At 36.4% G+C, this 20,000-nt stretch overlaps 2 protein-coding genes across 2 annotated transcripts in view; one reads left to right on the top strand and one right to left on the bottom strand.

The window, feature by feature from the left end:
• The window catches only part of LOC118761915, a 116,305-nt gene that overhangs the window by 66,143 nt on the left and 30,162 nt on the right, over positions 1-20,000 (top strand). The window contains exons 4-5 of the mRNA XM_036500120.1: positions 8,238-8,574; positions 9,141-9,319. Coding sequence (XP_036356013.1) covers positions 8,244-8,574; positions 9,141-9,319 — 510 coding nt within the window. The 5' untranslated portion in view covers positions 8,238-8,243. The remainder of the gene's footprint in view (positions 1-8,237; positions 8,575-9,140; positions 9,320-20,000) is intronic.
• Positions 1-20,000, bottom strand: part of LOC118761916 — a 92,608-nt gene that overhangs the window by 5,493 nt on the left and 67,115 nt on the right. The gene's annotated exons all lie outside the window — the stretch shown is intronic.

Raw genomic sequence — 20,000 nt, forward strand, 5'->3', positions numbered from 1 at the left:
CGTATTGAAATTTATTAAACACACACATACATATCAGTGTGTGTGTTTGTTTGAGCGCACAGATAGCGCAAATATATTCTGAGTGTTTTCAAATGGCAGTGTCAATAGACTTGTGAACGTAATATTTTGAAGTACATAATATTTATTCACGTGCTTTTACGTTCTGAGTTTAAGGTAAACTTTGATTTTTAAAATCAGTAAAATAAGTAATCACAAGAACAGTGATTGTTTCCTCCCACAAAATGGATGACTTGATGCCAACTTAAGTTTGTTTATGTTTGTGTATATAAATGCGCATAAGAATCATTTATGCACGTACCTCATCAATTGAAAGATGGTCCCAGAGATCGAGGAAAGGATGTCGGAAAAGTTTAGGACAGACGGCACCTATGCATTCGCTCACATTCCAGGTTGAAGGAATTCCTTCATTCAAAAATGATTCATAGACTTTCGAACCAAGTCCCATCGATAAGGCATATACTTTGATCCATTGACTATCTGAAATAATAGTAATAATAATGATAATAATAATAATAATGATAATAATAATAATAATAATAATAATAATAAGAAGAAGAAGAAGAAGAAGAAGAAGAAGAAGAAGAAGAAGAAGAAGAAGAAAAAACAACAACAACAACAACAACAACAATAATAATAATAATAATAATAATTATGGGATGGGCTACTTGACCTGAAGAATAACTGGGCGCCAACTGTAAGGCCGTGCGCTGTTTATCTTGATATGAGAGCACCATGTCATGCACATATGATTGGGTTGCAAGTACCCGGTTAAAGTTTATCAGACGGGTGGACATGATAGGTATGATGAGTTAGTATAATTGTACCCTAGTTTCACGTTGATAGCATGCACTGCTCTCTTACTCAATAATAATAATAATAATAATAATAATAATAATAATAATAAACAACAACAACAACAACAACAACAACAATAATAATAATAATAATAATAATAATAATAATAATGATAATAATAATAAATGCCCTGATGCAGTACCAGGCAGTGGTTCTCATGGCTTCTGATCTTAACTGATTGGAAGTGTTATCATGTACATTGTTTTGTCTTAGTATAAGAGATGGGCTACAGCAAATATTCTGCTCAATACCACAGATTTGCTTATCAGTTGTTTGACTTTAACCAGTTGAGCATGTCCCTTAGTGGCTGACGATATGTGCAAATCTGATCACGAGCAGAAGTAGTGGGGGAGTATCATAGTCATGTGTTGAGAAGGATTCTTTGGGGTTTGAATAATTCACCTCTGGAAACATGGGTGTTTCGTTCAACATCCTTAAACAACCCTTACTCAGGGACCTTTTGAGCAGGATGGGTTACTCGACCAGAAGAAAATTCTAACTGGGCCCCACCTGCAAGGTCATCTGCTGTTTATCTTGATATAAGATCATCATGTCTCGCACATATGGTTGTGATGCATGTGCCTGGTGTGCCCTTATCAGACGGGTAGTCATGATGGGTATACTGGGCATCGTATATTTTACCCCAGTGTCACTTTGATGGCATGCACTGATCTCTCACTCAATAATAATAATAATAATAATAATAATAATAATAATAATAATAATAATAATAATAATAATAATAATGATAACAATAATAATAATAATAATAATAATGATAACAATAATAATAATAATAATAATAATAATAATAATAATAATAATAATAATAATAATAATAATAATAATAATAATGATAACAATAATAATATGTATAAAGTTAAACTGCACCCGGTTGTCCACTTTCGACGAGGGAATAGTGAGGCACCCTTAACCATAATTACCTTCAGGTTAGCCTTGGGAACGTTGTAGTACCTCTAAGCCAATCCGGAGATCATGAAATTCCAGGTTGGCGTCTGGCAGAGTTTAGGTCTGATTTCAAATTGTGACACAAGGTCAGCAATTTCGAGCAGGACGTCGATGACATTGACCTCAGTGTTAAACTGTTAATTATATCTTACCTCGGCAAAAAAAAAAAAAAAACAGAAAAAGAAGCATCACTTACATCTATAGAAGGCAATCTCGTTGACGTTAGTCTTGTTGACGACTGTTATTATATCTTTCGGTGAGTAATTCTTACAAACACGGCTGACTTTGTTGTAAGTGAAAACTTCTGATTGTCTCTGTAGAGCGATGGCGGCACATTCCAGTCGACTTCCTGCGGTGGGGAATTGTTGTTGTGTTGGAGGTGTCTCAATATAATCATAGGAATAACCAGGTTCCAAACGTTTGTAGTTAGCTTCCTTAATTCCCAGACCTGAGGTGACAGCCAGGATTGTTGTAAGGGTTAACAGCATCACTTCCATCACTTCTTGATGAATGAAGAAAAACTGCGATATTCTTGTTCACCGGAAGGAGTTAGAAGGGGGAAAGAAATGGCATGAAATAGAGAGAGAGAGAGAGAGAGAGAGAGAGAGAGAGAGATTTGAAAAGAAACAGAAGGGAGTTTAATATGTAAGGGGAAAATGCGTCAGAGGGTATTTCTGAAGATGAGGAAATATTAGAGAGTAAGAGGGAGAAATCCTGGAAGAGAGAAAATCCTGAAATGACAAGATGGAGAACGTTTGCGTGTGAGAGGAAGGGTGCTTGCAAAAAAAGAGAAACGGATTTGAAATAAATTATAATTTAGGATAGTCTGTCTGTCTGTCTGCCTCTCTCCCTAGGTATGTGTTTGTGTATGTGCTTGCATGCATGTGTGACCCTCTGGATCTCTCGGCATACCAGCAAAACACAAAATCCCACCAGCCGGCATCACCACTGCCACCAAGCTCATCATGTATATGTATGTATGTATGTATGTATGTATGTATGCATGTATGTATGTATTATGTATGTATGTATGTGTGTGTGTATGTATGTACGTATGTATGCATGTATGCATGCATGTATGTATGCATGTATGTATGTATTATGTATGTATGTATGTGTGTGTGTATGTATGTATGTATGTATGTATGTATGTACGTATGTATGCATGTATGCATGCATGTATGTATGCATGTATGTATGTATGTATGTATGTTTGTATGTATGTATTATGTATGTATGTATGTGTGTGTGTGTGTGTGTGAGGTGCGTGTGTGTGTGTGTTTATGTGTGTGTTTGTCCCACCACCAACATTGCTTCACACTGATGTTGGTGTGTTTGTGTCTCTGTTATTTGGATGTTCAGCAGAAGAGACTGATAGAATAAACACCCGGGCTTACAGGGAATAAGTCCAAGGGTAAACTTCTTCGACTAAAGGGTGGTGCTCTAGCATGGCCACTCTCAATTGACTGAAACAAGTAGAAGAATAAAAGAATACCAGAAAAACGTTCCGTAACACGAAACCAAGAAGGTTCTTTGAATACGTACGATGTATTTTAAGGTTAAATAGTGATTCCGTTTACGTTTTTGTATCTGAGATATTTTGGTTGGATTATGTAGTCGTTGGTGTTACATTACTTTCTACATTCTGTAATTATCACAATATACTTTTCTAGGCTTGAAATTTATGTTGTGAGGGTACCAGTTCATTACATCGACCTCAGTACACAACTGGTACTTAATTTATCGAGCTCCAAAAGACGAAAGGCAAATTCGAGCTTGGCAGAATTTGAACTCAGGACGTAAAGACAGACGGCCATAATATATATTTCTTTATTGCCCACAAGGGGCTAAACATAGAGGGGACAAACAAGGACAGAAAAACGGATTAAGTCGATTACATCGACCCCAGTGCGAGACTGGTACTTTATTTATCGACCCCGAAAGGATGAAAGGCAAAGTCGACCTCGGCGGAATTTGAACACAGAACGTAACAACAGACGAAATACCGCTAAGCATTTCGCCCGGCGCGCAAACGTGTCTGCCAGCTCGCCGCCTTCAAAAGACGGCCATAATATACAAACATTTCTCATGGCACCAGGACACTGCTTACAAATGCTTACATTTTTAATGTGTTCCGTGAACTTTTCACGGGCCCAGCTTGTCTAAATTATTACGCTTAGCATTAACATACAAGCAAAAATATGGATGACTTTATTATGTTCAGTAAACCAAATCATCTTTACTAATTGTATTCCTTACTTAAAATATCGTATATTATTATAAGCTAACATTTCTAAATTCCATTATATAAAATAAAATTTAGAAATGTTAAATTACTACCATAGTTAAAGTAAGGGATCTTTAGCTTTTGACCAACAGATTTAAAAAATAATTGTTTGTAACCAAACACTTTCAATAGACGTATTTCGGTAATTTCAACCAATCAATGACGTGCATTCAACTGAATAAAATTACTGCCGTTGATGGTCAACAACAACTATTGGCGGTGTATTTTTCGTTTGTCACTGTTATTTATGACATCGTTCGTGAGTTTGTATTGGTTTTAGCTTTAAGGTTTTAGGGTTAGAGTTAGGGTTTTAGGGTTAGGGTTAGGGTTAGGGTTTTAGGGTTAGCGTTAGGGTTTTAGGTTTAGGGTTAAGGCTAAAGCTTTAGGGTTAGGGTTGTCATGAATAACAGTGACAAACGAAAGATCCACCACCGGAAGTTCTTGTTGTCAAACAACAGCAGTAATTTTATTCAGCTGAATACACGTCATTGATTGGTTGAAATTTAAAGAGCAATAGCTTCGTAAATATAAGTTTTTTTCTCAAAAATGCTAAGAGTAAAAGATGTTTTATATGACACATTCTACCAGTGTCCGAAGTTTGAAAGTGTTTAGTTACAAAAAAATATTTTTTAAATCTGTAGGTCCAAAGGTAAAGATCCAAAGTAAGAGATATAGTTAGTAAAGAAGATTTGCTTTACTGAACATAATAACGTTATGTATATTTTTGTTTGTATATTTATTGCTAAGCGTAATCATTTATGAGGCTTGTATGAACAGTTTTGCACCTTCAAGGCGTTTGAAGTCTTGTACGTTCATCAGAAGTCTTGTACCATGTTATTTTCTAGTCTCAAGACTTTTCATACACCCCTCGTAGATTAGTCGTTTTCCTTGAAGTTTATTCTAGCTATCTACTGCACACATGCAAATTTTATTTAACGTTCCTAAAAGTGAAAATGCTCTTAACGGTTTATAGATATTTGCGTTTTGAATATTTATCTACATGACAATTTCAAATGGTGGAACTAGGAACTTTCTCTTAAATTCTCCGATACAGCCGTTTTACCAAATAGATTGTATTGATTAATTTATAGATTTTATAGATATAAACATAAAGAAATAACTAAATAATCATCCATTTTCCGTTGTTAACTCTGTTTAATATTCTCTGGACGTATATTAATACATCATATTAAGACAAAACTATTTGTTGGAAATGCCATATGTTCTACGGCATTCACCTGAGACTTACTATATATCTACTTGGACTTGACTCCCGACTTTGATAATCTGTATCTATAAAAAGCATGATGTGTGTGTGCGTGTGTGTGTGTGTGTGTGTACGTGATTGTAGTTTATGCACGTCCACAAATTAGCACGCATGTCGCTCCAATTTTAGGAGAACATTCGTCAACACCCTACCTAGGTTTTCTCAGCTTATTTTTTTCCCGAGGCACCCGCGGATACCGGTAAAAATCTATTTTCAGCCATAGCTTTTACCAATTTTACATGAGCTAAGTCCCTTCTAGCTATAGCCAAGCGAAAGTGTGTTTGTAAGGGAGAGAGAGAAGTTGTGTGTTGATGTATGTGTGTGTGTGTGTGCTTGTGTGTGTTTGTGTTTGTGTGTGTGCGTGTGTGCGTGCGTGGGTGTATCTGCGTGTGTTTGTGTGTGTGTGTTTGTGTGCGTGTGTGTGTGTTTGTGTGTGTGTGTGTGCGTGCGTGTGTGTTTGTGTGTGTATGCGTGTGTTTGTGTGTGTTTGTGTGTGTGTGTGCTTGTGAGTGTGTGTGTATGTGTGTGTGTGTGTTTGTGTGTGTGTGTGTGTTTGTGTGTGAAAATATATTTAGCAGAATCCTGTCACGTCAATCGTTACGACAAAGTTTTTTTACGAGCTTCCACAGGTCGATATTCCTTTCATTATTTCATGAGATGAAAGACATCAATAACTAACGATGTGTTGTGATCGATATGATCTGACTTATAAACCTATTCTCAATGTGTGGTCAGAAGAAACTGTGTGGTATGAAGCTTGCTTCCCAATCACATTGTTCCACGTTCAGTCCCACTGTCCGGTAACTTGGGGGCAAGTGTCTCCTACTATAGCCTCGTACTGACCAAAGAGTTGTGCGTGGATTTTGTAGACGGAAACTGAAAGAAACCCGTCGTATATATGTATGTATGCATATATATATATTATATATATATATATATATATATATATATATATATATATATATATAATATTGTATTATATTATATTATATTATATTATATTATATTATATATATATATATATATATATATATATATATATATATATATAAAATTGTATTATATATATATATATATATATATATATATAATATTGTATTATATTATATTATATTATATTATATTATATTATATATATATATATATATATATCGAAACGCGTGTTAACACACCAGCATCGGTTGTCAAGCGATGTTAATAGTGATAAATTATATGGTTGTTGACATATTGTCCTTTTTCGGCATATTAGACATTAGAATTTTTTTTTCTTTTGCCCTTGTTTATAAGTTGTATATGCTGGTGTGTTTACGTCCCTGTCACTTAGCGGTTCGTCAAAAGAGACCGATAAAATAAGTACTTGGCTTACAAAGAATAAGTCCTGGGGTCGATTTGCTCGACTAAAGGCGGTGCTCCAGCATGGTCGCAGTCAAATGACTGAAAGAAGTAAAAGAGTATAAATAAGTAAAAGAAGATATGATGGAATATTGTACTCGTATTGAATTAATCTTCTTCTTGGTTTTGTCTCGCGAAGGAAAATTTCTGAAGGATTTGGTCCTCATTCTCTGCAGATATGCTCGTGGTTAAACACAGCCAATGCAAGAGAGGCAGGTACGTTCGAAGTGGCTGCAGTTGTAAGTCAGCTCAGGACTTTATGGCGTGATGCTGCGGTTGTGGTTCTTCCTCCTGTGCTTTTTGGGTTTAAGAGTTAAAGGAAATAGATTACGGTAAATATCGATTATCCACTGCGATAATGAGCTAAAGTTTGTAATGTATTCTTGATTAAGTACTAATTATATTAGCATGATTGGAGGGAAAAAGCAAGAAAAATTATACAGTTCTATACGAGCATATGGCGTAGTGGTTGAGAGCGCGGGCTACTAACCCCAAGGTTCCGAGTTCGATTACAAGCAGTGACCTGAACAATAACAACAACAACAACAACAATAATAATAATAATAATAAGTTTCTGATGCCGAGGTGGAAATCCACGCCGCCGGCATCCGAAACTTGTCACATGTTATATTTTCAGATAAGTTCCTCTATTGACATAATATCGAGGTCTCTTTCATTCTTTGTTGTCTTACCATTTTTATCAATATATATACATTATATATATATATATATATATATATATATATATATATATATATATATATATATATATATATATATAATCTTTCTAATTATATAGCACCGATAATTGCCGTGATGCATGTAAAGACGTGTAGTGTGAGACTGGGGAAAACTGTCCATGCTATGTTTCAATGTCTGTAAGTAAGTTAAATGGAAAGCGTTAGAAGCCAGTGCATTTGCGTGTTTATTTGTCATAAAATGCAAGAGAATATCTTTTAACGTGTCCGATATCAATTGTTAAAATAGATTGTGTACTGTTTCAGAAGTATATCCCTGTTACCTCGTCCACGCCGATGAATTTGAATGGCTTTCTATAATGGGTGTAGCGACGTGAAACGTCCTTTCTTTCATGCCTCTACCTACTGAAACACCAACCTCAAAACATCCCATCACCATTATTGCTAACATCCGAACAATTTCAGTAATTACACAGCCGTAATTTTCTGTATGTTTAGTGAAGCGCATGTCTCTATTCAATCTCTCCCTGCTCCATTCTTTCTTTCTGTTGTGTGGACGCCCCCAGACGATGAAGTAGACTCGCTCAATACGTAGATATATAAGGAGAAGCCTAGACGCCAGGAGCACAGCTGAATAGTAGTCAGAGCAGAGTACAGGTATCCGAACGTGCGACATAACACTTTCTTTCTTTCTATATTCCTTTCATACAATTCTGTCTCCTTGTGTCTCCTTCTGGTGATCTTAGAGCCAAGAATGTTCCAGTTTCCTTTTACCCGTCCTGCTGCAATTGCAGTGCTGCTGTTAACCCTTACGACAATTCTCGTCGCTACATCTGATCAGCAATTCAAAGAAGGCAACTACAAATCTTTGGGTCCAGGTTATTCTTATCGTTACCTTCAGACATCTCAAACGGAACAATTTCATCAAAAGCGAAGTCTACCGGAATGCGCCCTCATCGCTCTAAACAGCCAATCGGAATTCTTTACTTACAACAAAGTCAGCCATGTTTGTAAGAATTACTCATCGAAGAATATAATGACAGTCGCCAGAACGAATGACAAGAACGAGATTTCCTTCTATAGAAGTAAGTGAAGTTGTTGTATTGCTTTTCTTTCTTTTTACTTTCTGCGTAAAGATAACTAAGAAAACTAGAGATGATGTAATCGACTAACTCCTCTAACTTCGAAATTGCTGGCATTGTGCTGAAATTTGAAACTCCTGTTGTTGTTGTTGTTGAACCTTCATGCCTCTACTTTTAAAATCTACCTGTCTTACTTCGCTATTTTCCACCTGATATATTCTCTATTTGATATTTTCGATTTCTACATCGGTTAACCAGCATTTCATTCTTATGTCTTCCTTGGTCACTAGGTCTCTGTCGAGTTATATCCCACGTTCCCTTTTCAAACCATATCTCTCTCATTCTGTCCATCGTAACCAAACCTGCTAGGTTCACATCGAACATAACATTAGTAGTAGTAGTAGTAGTAGTAGTAGTAGTAGTAGTAGTAGTAGTAGTGTTATTGTCATATATTATTATTGTTGTTGTTGTTATTGTTTTGGTGGTTGTTATTATTATTATTATTATTATTATTATTATTATTATTATTATTATTATTATTATTATTATTATTATCATTATTATTTCAGAGAGCCAATGGATTAGAGCATATGCCATATCAAAGGGAGCTGGTTCAAAAGTTTACAATTCATTTCTGAATATAGGATGTCCTTCATTATGGGAAGTGGACAAATGCAGAGGTACCTTTTGTCCGAACTTCTTCCGACACCCTCTCCTTGATTTCTGGAACTATCTTCCAATTGATGAGGTATGTATTCATACGTGCGAGGAAGTTCATACAGTATCATTGTTTTCATAATGATAGTAATAATGATTAACAGACTTTGGTCAAGTATACATGAAAAAGAAACAATTCAGGTATATGCGCACAATATACACACAGCAGTACATATACATACAACCATATATATAAGAAGACTATACTCAGGCAGAGCTATTTATATTAGGTTAGAATTGAACTTATAGGCGTAGACGGGAACACCGAGCAACAGACGGGGGACTATGATCCACGCAGAAGGTGGTAAGAATTTTTATCCGTGACAAACCGCAGTAATAATAATAATTATCATAGACAAAAGACTCCCCTTTGGGGGAGTGGTCAGTAAATGGGAAACAGAATCGATGAAATCAACTTACGATACATGACTGATCAAAGTTTTATTGAACCCAGCATAAATTAATACTGGAGGACCTGGGTGGAACTTGAACTCAAATTTGAATAATCTTGTCGTTCTTCTCGTGAGGTGGAAAAATTGAGTAACAAACAAAATCTTGTGGAAACATGTGAGCCAGTAACCTACGGGATCTCAGATCAGGAGCAAGGAATGAGGTTAGCTAGGACACATCGAGCGGAAACCTCTTTCTGATTTTACAAGACAAGCCATCCGATGAATATCGCAAGGAAGGCAGAAGCGTGACAGATTAAATAAAACATGGAAAAGCTCAACAGAAACTGAAGAAATGGTTGATGGCTAGACCTGGGGATATCTGCAATTCATTGCCAAATTTACCACGCCTATAGCGATCTGTTATGGTGTCCTGTACTCTACATGGAGTTAAGGAAATGAAGAAGGACATATCGTGTTTTTCTCTTATATATCTGAAAACTAAACTTAACGTTTCGATATTTTCTCTCATGGATAGATGGCTACACATTTTGGTGGGTTAGAAGCATAGTTTTCATTAATTCTATTAACTCTATTTAGCAGCATTGATTTATCTAGCAGCGTTGATATATATATATAATATATATATATATATATATATATATATAGATATATATATATATATATATATATATATATATATATATATATATATATATATATATATATATATATATATATATATGATAGATCGTTAGTCACTACACACATTCTTTTTCTCTCCTTGTTTTTTCTGTGTCACTTTCTGTAGAAGAGCGTAGGCTCGAAACGTAAAAGACTTTTTCAATTCCTGAGCGTTATACTAATACATCTGTTTGTTTTGTACACCACCTATCTTCGTCTTTTTTTTTATTTTCGTAAACTCTCCCTATATATATATATATATATATGATAGATCGTTAGCCACTACACACATTTTTTTTCTCTCATTGTTTTTTCTGTGTCCCTTTCTGTAGAAGAGCGTAGGCTCGAAACGTAAAAGACTTTTTTCTATTCCTGAGCGTTATACTAATACATCTGTTTGTTTTGTACGCCACCTGTCTTCGTCTTTTGTTTTTTCGTAAACTCTCCCTATATATATATATATGTATATATGTATATATTGCCTGCTTCAGTTTATTGGACTACGGCCTTGGGTTTAGTAGAACGAATACTCTTGTATATATTCTATTAATTTTTTGGGACGAACCGCTATGTTACGCGGGACATCAACGCAAGGAAACCATTTGTCAAGTGGTATGAGTGAAATACACACACACATACACAGGCGCAAAAACACATACAATGTGCGTGTAATGGGGTTAAAAACGCATGGATTATTTGTGTATTACGAGGTGTGTTTTAGTAGCAGAAGTTTGTTATTGTTACCACATTGCGTCATGCAGCTTGGAATGGAACACTATGAGATCCTATGTTTTCATAACATTATCAAAGGAAATTTCCAAGCGAAGGGTAATTAAATATATATTATTTGATACATTTATGGATGGTAAGATACCAATTAGGTGAGTGACAAATAAAACTCGTTAATTTCGCGTGTGAATTAGTTAATTTTTTGGCTCAAAAAGCAAAAAGCAAGGCCATATAGGGGGACATGGAGTTATGTACAGGGTGCTGTTCATGTAAAGAGTTCAGGCCATTTGTGGTCAAGGGAGACTTTGAACCGAGTGGTCGTCGGCATATTCACTATCTCGTCCGGCAGCTTATTTCACGGATCCGCAACCCGGACGGAGAAAACACCTCTCCTTCGATTGAGATGAAATCGTCGCAGATAGAGCTTTTCGGAGTGACCCCGCAGCCGACGCTCTGAAGCAGGAGTGAAGAACAGCTCTTTCGAGAGGTTACACTTTCCGCTTATGATGTGAGCAAGAATGAGATCATCATGGCGTCATCGTTTTTCTAGAGAATAAAGGTCGAGCGTTTTCAGCCTTTCTTCATAAGACAAATGCTTGAGACCAAGAACCATGCGGGTAGCCAGCTTCCGGACTCTTTCGAGATGCTGTATGTCTTTGAGGAGATAAGGAGAAGAGGCTTGAATCCCGTACTCCAATATGGGTCTCACCAGCGTGACATAGAGCGGTAGGAATATGGCTGCTGTGAGCATTCCGAATGACCGTCGAATCAAAAATAGAACTCCGCGTGCTTTGTTGGCAGTATGGACGCACTGGCCGAAGGCGAAAAGGAAGAATACACCAAGATACCCAGGTCCTTTACCTGGTCGGTCCTCTCCAGCAGCAGACGACCCGGCTCGAAATCAAGCTGAGTTGCAGGAGAAGAGCCAACAGGCAGATGACGGGTTATACAGATTCGATTTGCTCAAAGGAAGGATGTAATAAAAATGAGTGGAAATTAGACTAACAACTAAAGAAATATATTTTAAAGTATCTCGATCTCTTTAACTTGATCCAATTATTTTTCATTATGCGAGTGCTAACGTGTGGCGCAGGAGTGACTGTGTGGTGTGGTAGTAGCTGCTTACCAGCCACATGGTTACGGGTTCAGTCCCACTGCGTAGCATCTTGGGCAAGAGTGTCTTCTGCTATAGCCCAGTGCCGACTAATGCCTTGTGAGTGGATTTGGTAGACGGAAACTGAAAGAAGCCTGTCGTATATGTATATATATAATATATATATATATATATATATATATTATATATATATGTGTGTGTGTGTGGTGTGTGTTTTGTGTGTCTATGTTTGTCCCCCTAGCATTGCTTGACAACCGATGCTGGTGTGTTTATGTCCCCGTCACTTTAGCGGTTTTACGTGTCTACATGTTCATTTCTTTTGCAGGTGAAACTAGTGATTAGCAAAAACCAAACAAATGTGGTAACTATGATATTTAATGGACGAAATACAACATTGAAAGCTGGTTCTCTCGGAAAAACTTGAAAAGCTCACCATGGAACGACCTGGCTTCAGCCACCGGACTTGAATTCTCAATAAGGACTCGGGTATGTTTATATACTTTCTTGGGACTAGATTGTCTTGTATATGTTTCTAGAGTCTTTTGTATGTAGAGATTATAGATGATATAAATCATTTAATTGTTTTCATTCATATTTTCAAGTCTATACTATTTAAACGCGAAACGTTCTGAAGACGAACAGCGCATTTTCAGGCTTTCAAAATTATCTTCATTTATTATCATATACAGAATCAAATGGGAGCAAATATAGCTTCCGCCGCTAACATTGAAATCTATCGAGCCTTCTGGATACTGCAGCACAGGTGATTTGTTGAGAACAATTTTTCTCTATCAGTCGAGATTAAATAATACTTGGCATGTGGATGCCAAAAGCTATTTTACTCTTTACTCTTTACTCTTTTACTTGTTTCAGTCATTTGACTGCGGCCATGCTGGAGCATCGCCTTTAATCGAGCAACTCGACCCCGGGACTTATTCTTTTGTAAGCCCAGTATTTATTCTATCTGTCTTTTTTTGCCGAACCGCTAGGTAACTGGGACATAAACACACCAGTATCGGTTGTCAAGCAATGCTAGGGGACAAACACAGACACACACAAACACCACACGCATATATATATATATATATACAATATAAATATATAGATATATATATATAATATAGATATATCTACATATATACGACGGGCTTCTCTCAGTTTCCGTCTACAAATCCCTCACAAGGCTTTGGTCGGCCGAGGCTATAGTAGAAGACACTTGCCCAAAGGCCACATGCAGTGGGACTGAACCCGGAACCATGTGGTAAACAAGCTACTTACACACAGCCACTCCTGCGCCGATACTTTCAAAAGAAACAGAAATACTGATTTACGCAACCCCGCTGCCGCTGCTAGAGACTCTTTATCTCTTACTAATACATTTCTGTATTTTCAACACCACACGTCTAAATGAAATGCTTTCTCTTCACCAATTGTGTAGTTTCCTGGCTTTCACGTCAAAAGGCATGTTTTAAAGTGCGAAACACGAAAATATACATTCACCTTAAAATAAATACTATAATTAAATTTATTTGTCTCTGTTCCTTTTAAGTATTTTACATTCTATTATATTTATTTCACTTGGCGCTTTGCTAAGATGTTCAACACGGGAAAATATTATCGTTATATGTTCGAGCGTTTTGTAGATTTTTGCTAAATTGTATGCCTCGTGTGTCTTTGGCCTTCCTTTCCTTACATTTTCACATTTGCACAAATCTGCGCGCGTGTGTGTGGTGTTGTGTATGTATGTGTGTGCATATGTGTCTGCCTGTGGTGTGTGCGTTTGTGTGCGTTTGTATGTGTCTGTATATTGTATCGTATTCTTATGTATGTGAGTGCTTACGAACGCATCTTTAGAGTAAGATAGATCTCATTTGAAATGGAATCTATAGACGGGCCAGTGGGCTGCCACTGCACATTCTAACATCTATGTAGCATACATAACGTATATACATTCTCGACAGGCCAATTACTGCAATATTTGTGTCCTGAAATAACATCTTTTGCTCTCACTGGCCGCTGCTGGAACGAATTTCGGTGTCTATACGATAGACAGCAAATCCATAATACATGCTATTTCAGGAAAAACACTACAGTAAATAGTCTATCGAGAGTGTGTATATACACATTAAGTATGATACACATGGCTATTTTAATTAAATTCTGATTGATTTAACTGCATATAGCAGACATAATGGTATGTTTACTAGAAGTTTAGATTTTCATATTCTGAAACCCAAACAAGTTTTTTCTTTTTCTAACTCCTTAGTCTTACACGTCGCTTCTATATAACACTACATGGTTATTGTGAAGGGGACAGAGGCTGGTTAACCATCAATGAGGGACCACTTTACTGTCAGTACGATAAGTCAGATCACTACCCTTCAATTCGTTATTCTGATACAAAATCGAAAGTCATATGGAACAACGGTAAGTGATATTGTATCTTCTGTGTGTGCGTTTGTCTTACTGTGAGTAGTAGTACTAAAAGTTAATTTTGTACTATTGTTTAGCGGCCAATCAGCCTTGATTCAACTGATTTTATATCAAAGGCGTTCCATCAGTGACCGACCTACAAAAACGATGCGGAGATTCGGCTGCCATTTCTAGTAATCGAGTGATCACGTATAAAGTACTCCCACGATATATTTGAAGTGTTTTTGTTGTTGATGTTTATATTGTACTTGAGGTTATGCATTAGCAGACTCCATGGCCATATTCATCCGCCTGAGGCAGCAGAACTAACCCAGTACATGATACCCATTGATACTATTGATGTTGTTAACGTCCATCCAATCCAGCTGACCACCACTGGTGAGCCGCATAAGTCAAGTAATACCTGTTAATAAAGAATCCATACAAATATTCTATCCAGCATCGGTCTTTTGAGTTGTGATTTTCATTATCGTTTTCTACAGACAGAGAGAGAAAGAGCGACAGAGAGATACAGAGTTGTTGTTATTCCAGTTTACGAGTGTCCAGACTACATATATATATATATATATATATATATATACATAAGTTTTTGTATGTGTGCGTGTGTGTAGATATTTCAGGACTTGCCTCTGTGTGCGAGAAAACTGCCAGCAAATGAAGATTATCTGAACTATATTATACTACAATGGAGAAAACTTCTTATTTATTAGGCAGGTGACGATAATTAAAGTACTAAAAAAAAACTGCAATTATTAAAGGAACTAATTGTCTGGAAATATTTTTAAAGAAATTTCCCTAACTTCCATTCCTCAAGTTTCTGAAGTATTTTTCAACTCTCATTTCTCGCAAATTTAAATATTCATTGCATTCACTGCGTCCAGTTAATCACAATTTTATTTAAAATATTCTTTGCATTCCCTGCGTCCAATTAATCACAAATTTAAGTATTCTTTGCATTTGACTGAAGAGTATTCTATTCTCATTTGCAATGCCTCTCACTTACTATTTTAATTTTTATTTGCTATTGGAAAACCGACAGTTATTCTATAATATAATGCGTAATTTATTATTTATAGAATGAAAATTTTTTAAATACCCGTATAATTTTTGAATGTGGGATAGCTCTGAGAAGAACCTCGAAATTTGGCTTCTTACTTTTAGAAGACAAGAAGAAAACATTTTTCCGACAAATACTCGAAACCTGCCACCTTATTCACGGTTTCCCAATACTCTGTTCCACTAAAACCAATATTTACACAAGTTGGCGGCGAGCTGGCCAGAACCGTTAACAGGGCGGGCGAAATGCGTAGCCATATTTCGTCTGCCGCTACGTTCTGAGTTCAAATTCCGCGAGGTAGATTTTGCCTTTCATCCTTTCGGAGTCGATAAATAAGTACCAGTACGCACTGGGGTTGATGTAATCGAATTCGATCCGTTTTGTCTGTCCTTGTTGTCCTCTTTTGTTAGCCTCTTTGTGTGTTAAAGAAATAGGGTATTTCGTCTGCCGCTACGTTCTGAGTTCAAATTCCACCGAGGTCTAACTTGCCTTTCATCCTTTCGGGGTCGATTAAATAAATACCAAACTGGCGCTAACCTTAACCCTAAAAACGAACCCTAACACTCACCCCTTCATTTCGTAACGTAGATACTCAGGACCTCTTTGAGGGAAAACATGTCAGATCGTGGTGAATTTCCAAAACTCCTCTCTGCATCCCATCGGAACAAATCTCCATTAAATCCCTATATACTCTGAATTCACAACATCTTTGGTGTATTATAGATACTTTTGTTAAAATGTATCCCCTAATATAACTCTCTAAATTATATACACAACATCTTTGGTGTATTTATAGATACTTTAGGTTAAAAAGTATCCATTTTTCTGCATGTCATGAGGCTACAAAGTCGGGAGCGTATACATGTATAGTAGCGCCCTTTTATGTATACGATTTCTTCATTTCATGTTTTATTTCGTTCATTGTTTAGGGGAAGGTAAAAGTTGAAATCCTGCTTCTCTCTGTGTTGTTGGACTAACGTGATGTTTACTTGAAAAAGAGAGATTATGACTGTGATAAATAAGGAAAAACTTATTAAGCAAGTGAACACAGTAGTACTGCCCTTCTGCCATGTGGGTTCTCTGGTACATCGGATAAACATTTTTCACAAATATAGGTTTCGAATCTCTGAGATTGTTTAGTAGAGTGCTGAAAGATTGTAGGCCTTTGAAATCTTACAGCGCTAGGTCCTACACTAGATGGAGAGGATGATATATTTGGTACCTTACAATGATGTTCAATATGGTTGTTGAGATTCGAAATCAGAACACTAGTCCTTTGATTAGGTACAGTATATTATATATAAATTCTAGCATTAGGTGGATTATGAATAAGTGATCTTCAGATATTGACTAAAACTTCTGGTTATTAAATAAGTTATAACTAAATACATGTGGTACAAAGAACTTATTTTTGAGGCAAACCATTGAAGCAAAATCATTGAACTGATCTAAGTACAATTACATTACTGGGATCTACCCCGTCATAGTTGAAAGCAGAAGAGCAGCATTGAGGTTCCAACACATAGCAGAATATAACGAAACAAAACTTACCTTTGTTACAGATCACACTAACAACTGTGTTTGAAAACGTTAACCACTGTCTACTGTTGTCGGTACGATCAACTGATGCCACTGAACTACCAAGGAATGTCTGCAAATGTTCGAATTGTTCAATAATGATTTCAACTATTACTTAATCTTCACAGATGCCTCCACCGTCCACTACAGTCGTTACTGCCCTCTTGCTTCGAGTCTAATGCGCACAATTCTCAGTCGAATTAAAACTAAAATCGATTTAAAAAAAGCAAATTTTTGCAGACTTGAACAGACTTGAAACACACTTCTTTTGTCCTAGGAATCTTTAGAAGGCGTAGGTGTTGTTATTTTGTTGTTGTTGTTGGTGGTGGCCTTGGTGGTGGTGGTTGTTTGTAGTAGTAGTTGCAGTAGAGTTAGTAGTAGTGATTGTTACTTTCCAGTGGAGATTTTAATGGGGCGTTGATAGGGATGTTGCATTGTGTTGGTGATGATGATTGTGGTGATGTTTTAAGGATATCATTACAGCAGTGTTGATATTTATGGTGTTAATTTTGCAAAAATGGTATGGGTGGTGGTAAGTGGATACAGTGGTTTATACTAATGTGGTGGCGTGATAGTGGTGGTAGCCTGTTGGTAGTGGTGTTAGTAGTGTTATTGGTGATGTGATGTGTAGGATGGTAGATGTAGTGCTGGTGATAGTGGTGGTGGTAGTTCTGTCAATGTTACAGTTATTGTGTGTTGTGGTGGTGAAAGATATTAATGATGATAACGAAGTTGAGTTTATAGTTGTGCTATATTTTAGCAGTATAGGTGGTGGTTGGTAGTGATGGTAGATTAGTAGTAGTAGTAGTAGTAGTAGTAGTAGTAGTATCAGTAGCTGTTGGTAGTGTTATTGTTGCTGTTGCTTTTTAAAGACGAGGAGAAATAAATCATATAAAGAATTATAGTGAAGAGAAGTTTAGATCAGATGCAGGTTTATTTACATATATACATATACACACGGTAAGATACACACACACGCCCGTGCGCAGACGCATGCCCACGCACGCACAAACACACACAAACACACACACACACACACACACTAACATACACAAACATATATACAAACAAACACATCATACATGATATAAATGTACATGTATATACATGAACAGGGTATCGTGATAAAGTTGAATGAGGAAGCGTTAAGCATTGGAACCCTAGAAATATTAACCTGAATATGACAACAAACTAAGAAAATAAACAATTGATTTTGTTACAACAATACAAGGTGAAGCGTTCAGCTTTTCTTTTCTTTGTACCATTGTAAGTTCTGTGTTCATGAACTGGAAAAGGCAAGTTTCCTTTCTAAACAGTACGAATGTTGTACAGAAAATATGACAATAACAACTCTTTAATCGATATTGATTAGAGAAAGATTAACCATAATACTTACATCATGTAACTTAACTTTGAAGGTTTTCGAATTTTTGCATTTCGATGGGGAAAGCACCCAAAAAATCTACCAGGATTAGAGAGAGAAAGAGATAGAGAGAAATGTATGTATACACCCACACCCACACACATATATATTGTGTAAGATATAAGTTAGAGGTAATGTAACCATCTACAGGATAGATGTATCCGAAGGCGCTCCTGGTAATACCTCAGTATGTATGACCCTTGTTATAAGGTATACGGTAGTAGGTAATTTAAAAGGTAAAACCGTGGTTTATATATATATATATAAACGATAAGAAAGAGAACAATAATAACAGTTAGAATTAGATCAAGGAAAAAAAGATGTAAAATGTTAGTTGATTCAATAGTCTTAAATTTCAGTGAGGTCCATAATTCCATATATCAGTTTTCCTTTCCTTTCCTTATATCTTCTTCCTACTGCCTTCTATTTATCTTAGCCATATAATCGTTCTGATGATGTCTGTCAATTGCAACGAGATAACTGTACGTTTACCCCAGCTTGATACACTGAAACAGCTGTAAGCATATTCTCATCATTATTAAATGACTTTAAAACACACATGAGGTACTTCTAACAGTTATTGCTCCATTTCTTATCGTTTATATATATATATATATATATATATATATATTATATATACAGAGAGAGAGAGACAGAGCGGGAGAGAGAGCGATTGATAGAGAGAGAGATAATGATAGAATGAGAAAGAGGGAGAGACAAAAAGACAGACAGGGACGAAAAGATGTTGAAATTTTGCTTGGAACAACCGCGTTTGTCAGTGGAGTGGTAAAGTGAACTGATGGAGGTGAGAGGGTACTGAGAAGATGAACATGTGAAAGGGGATTGGACAATGTAGGAGAAGAGGGGGGAACATAATGAGAGATAATTACGTGTTTGTGAAGGAGGATATAATTTGAAGAATCGTAATCTACGATGTCCGTTGCAGATACACTCGAAGCAACATTTAACAGAAAGAGAAAGGAAGAAGCAAAGCAGTAACGTATTTTACAGCATAGAATCCGACAAAGTGAATGGCATAAGCATGTAGTGTAAGCATTTAAACACCGTCTCTATCTTCCGAAATCTTACAGCATTTCACATAGAAATTTCTTTTTGGTTCCAAAGTCGTCTTGGTGTATAAGTCGACCTACAATTTGGGGTATAAATTTTGATTTCAAAAATTCTGCTTGCATTCCGAAAGTAGGGTACAGACTAAATTTGTTGAAACAGAGCAGCAGGACCCTTTCAGATAGGAATACACATGGGTATATATGAGAAACATAAAGGAAACAGTGTAGACTGAGC

Source organism: Octopus sinensis, unplaced genomic scaffold (genome assembly GCF_006345805.1).
Source record: "Octopus sinensis unplaced genomic scaffold, ASM634580v1 Contig18722, whole genome shotgun sequence".
Classification (NCBI taxonomy): Eukaryota; Metazoa; Mollusca; class Cephalopoda; order Octopoda; family Octopodidae; genus Octopus; species Octopus sinensis.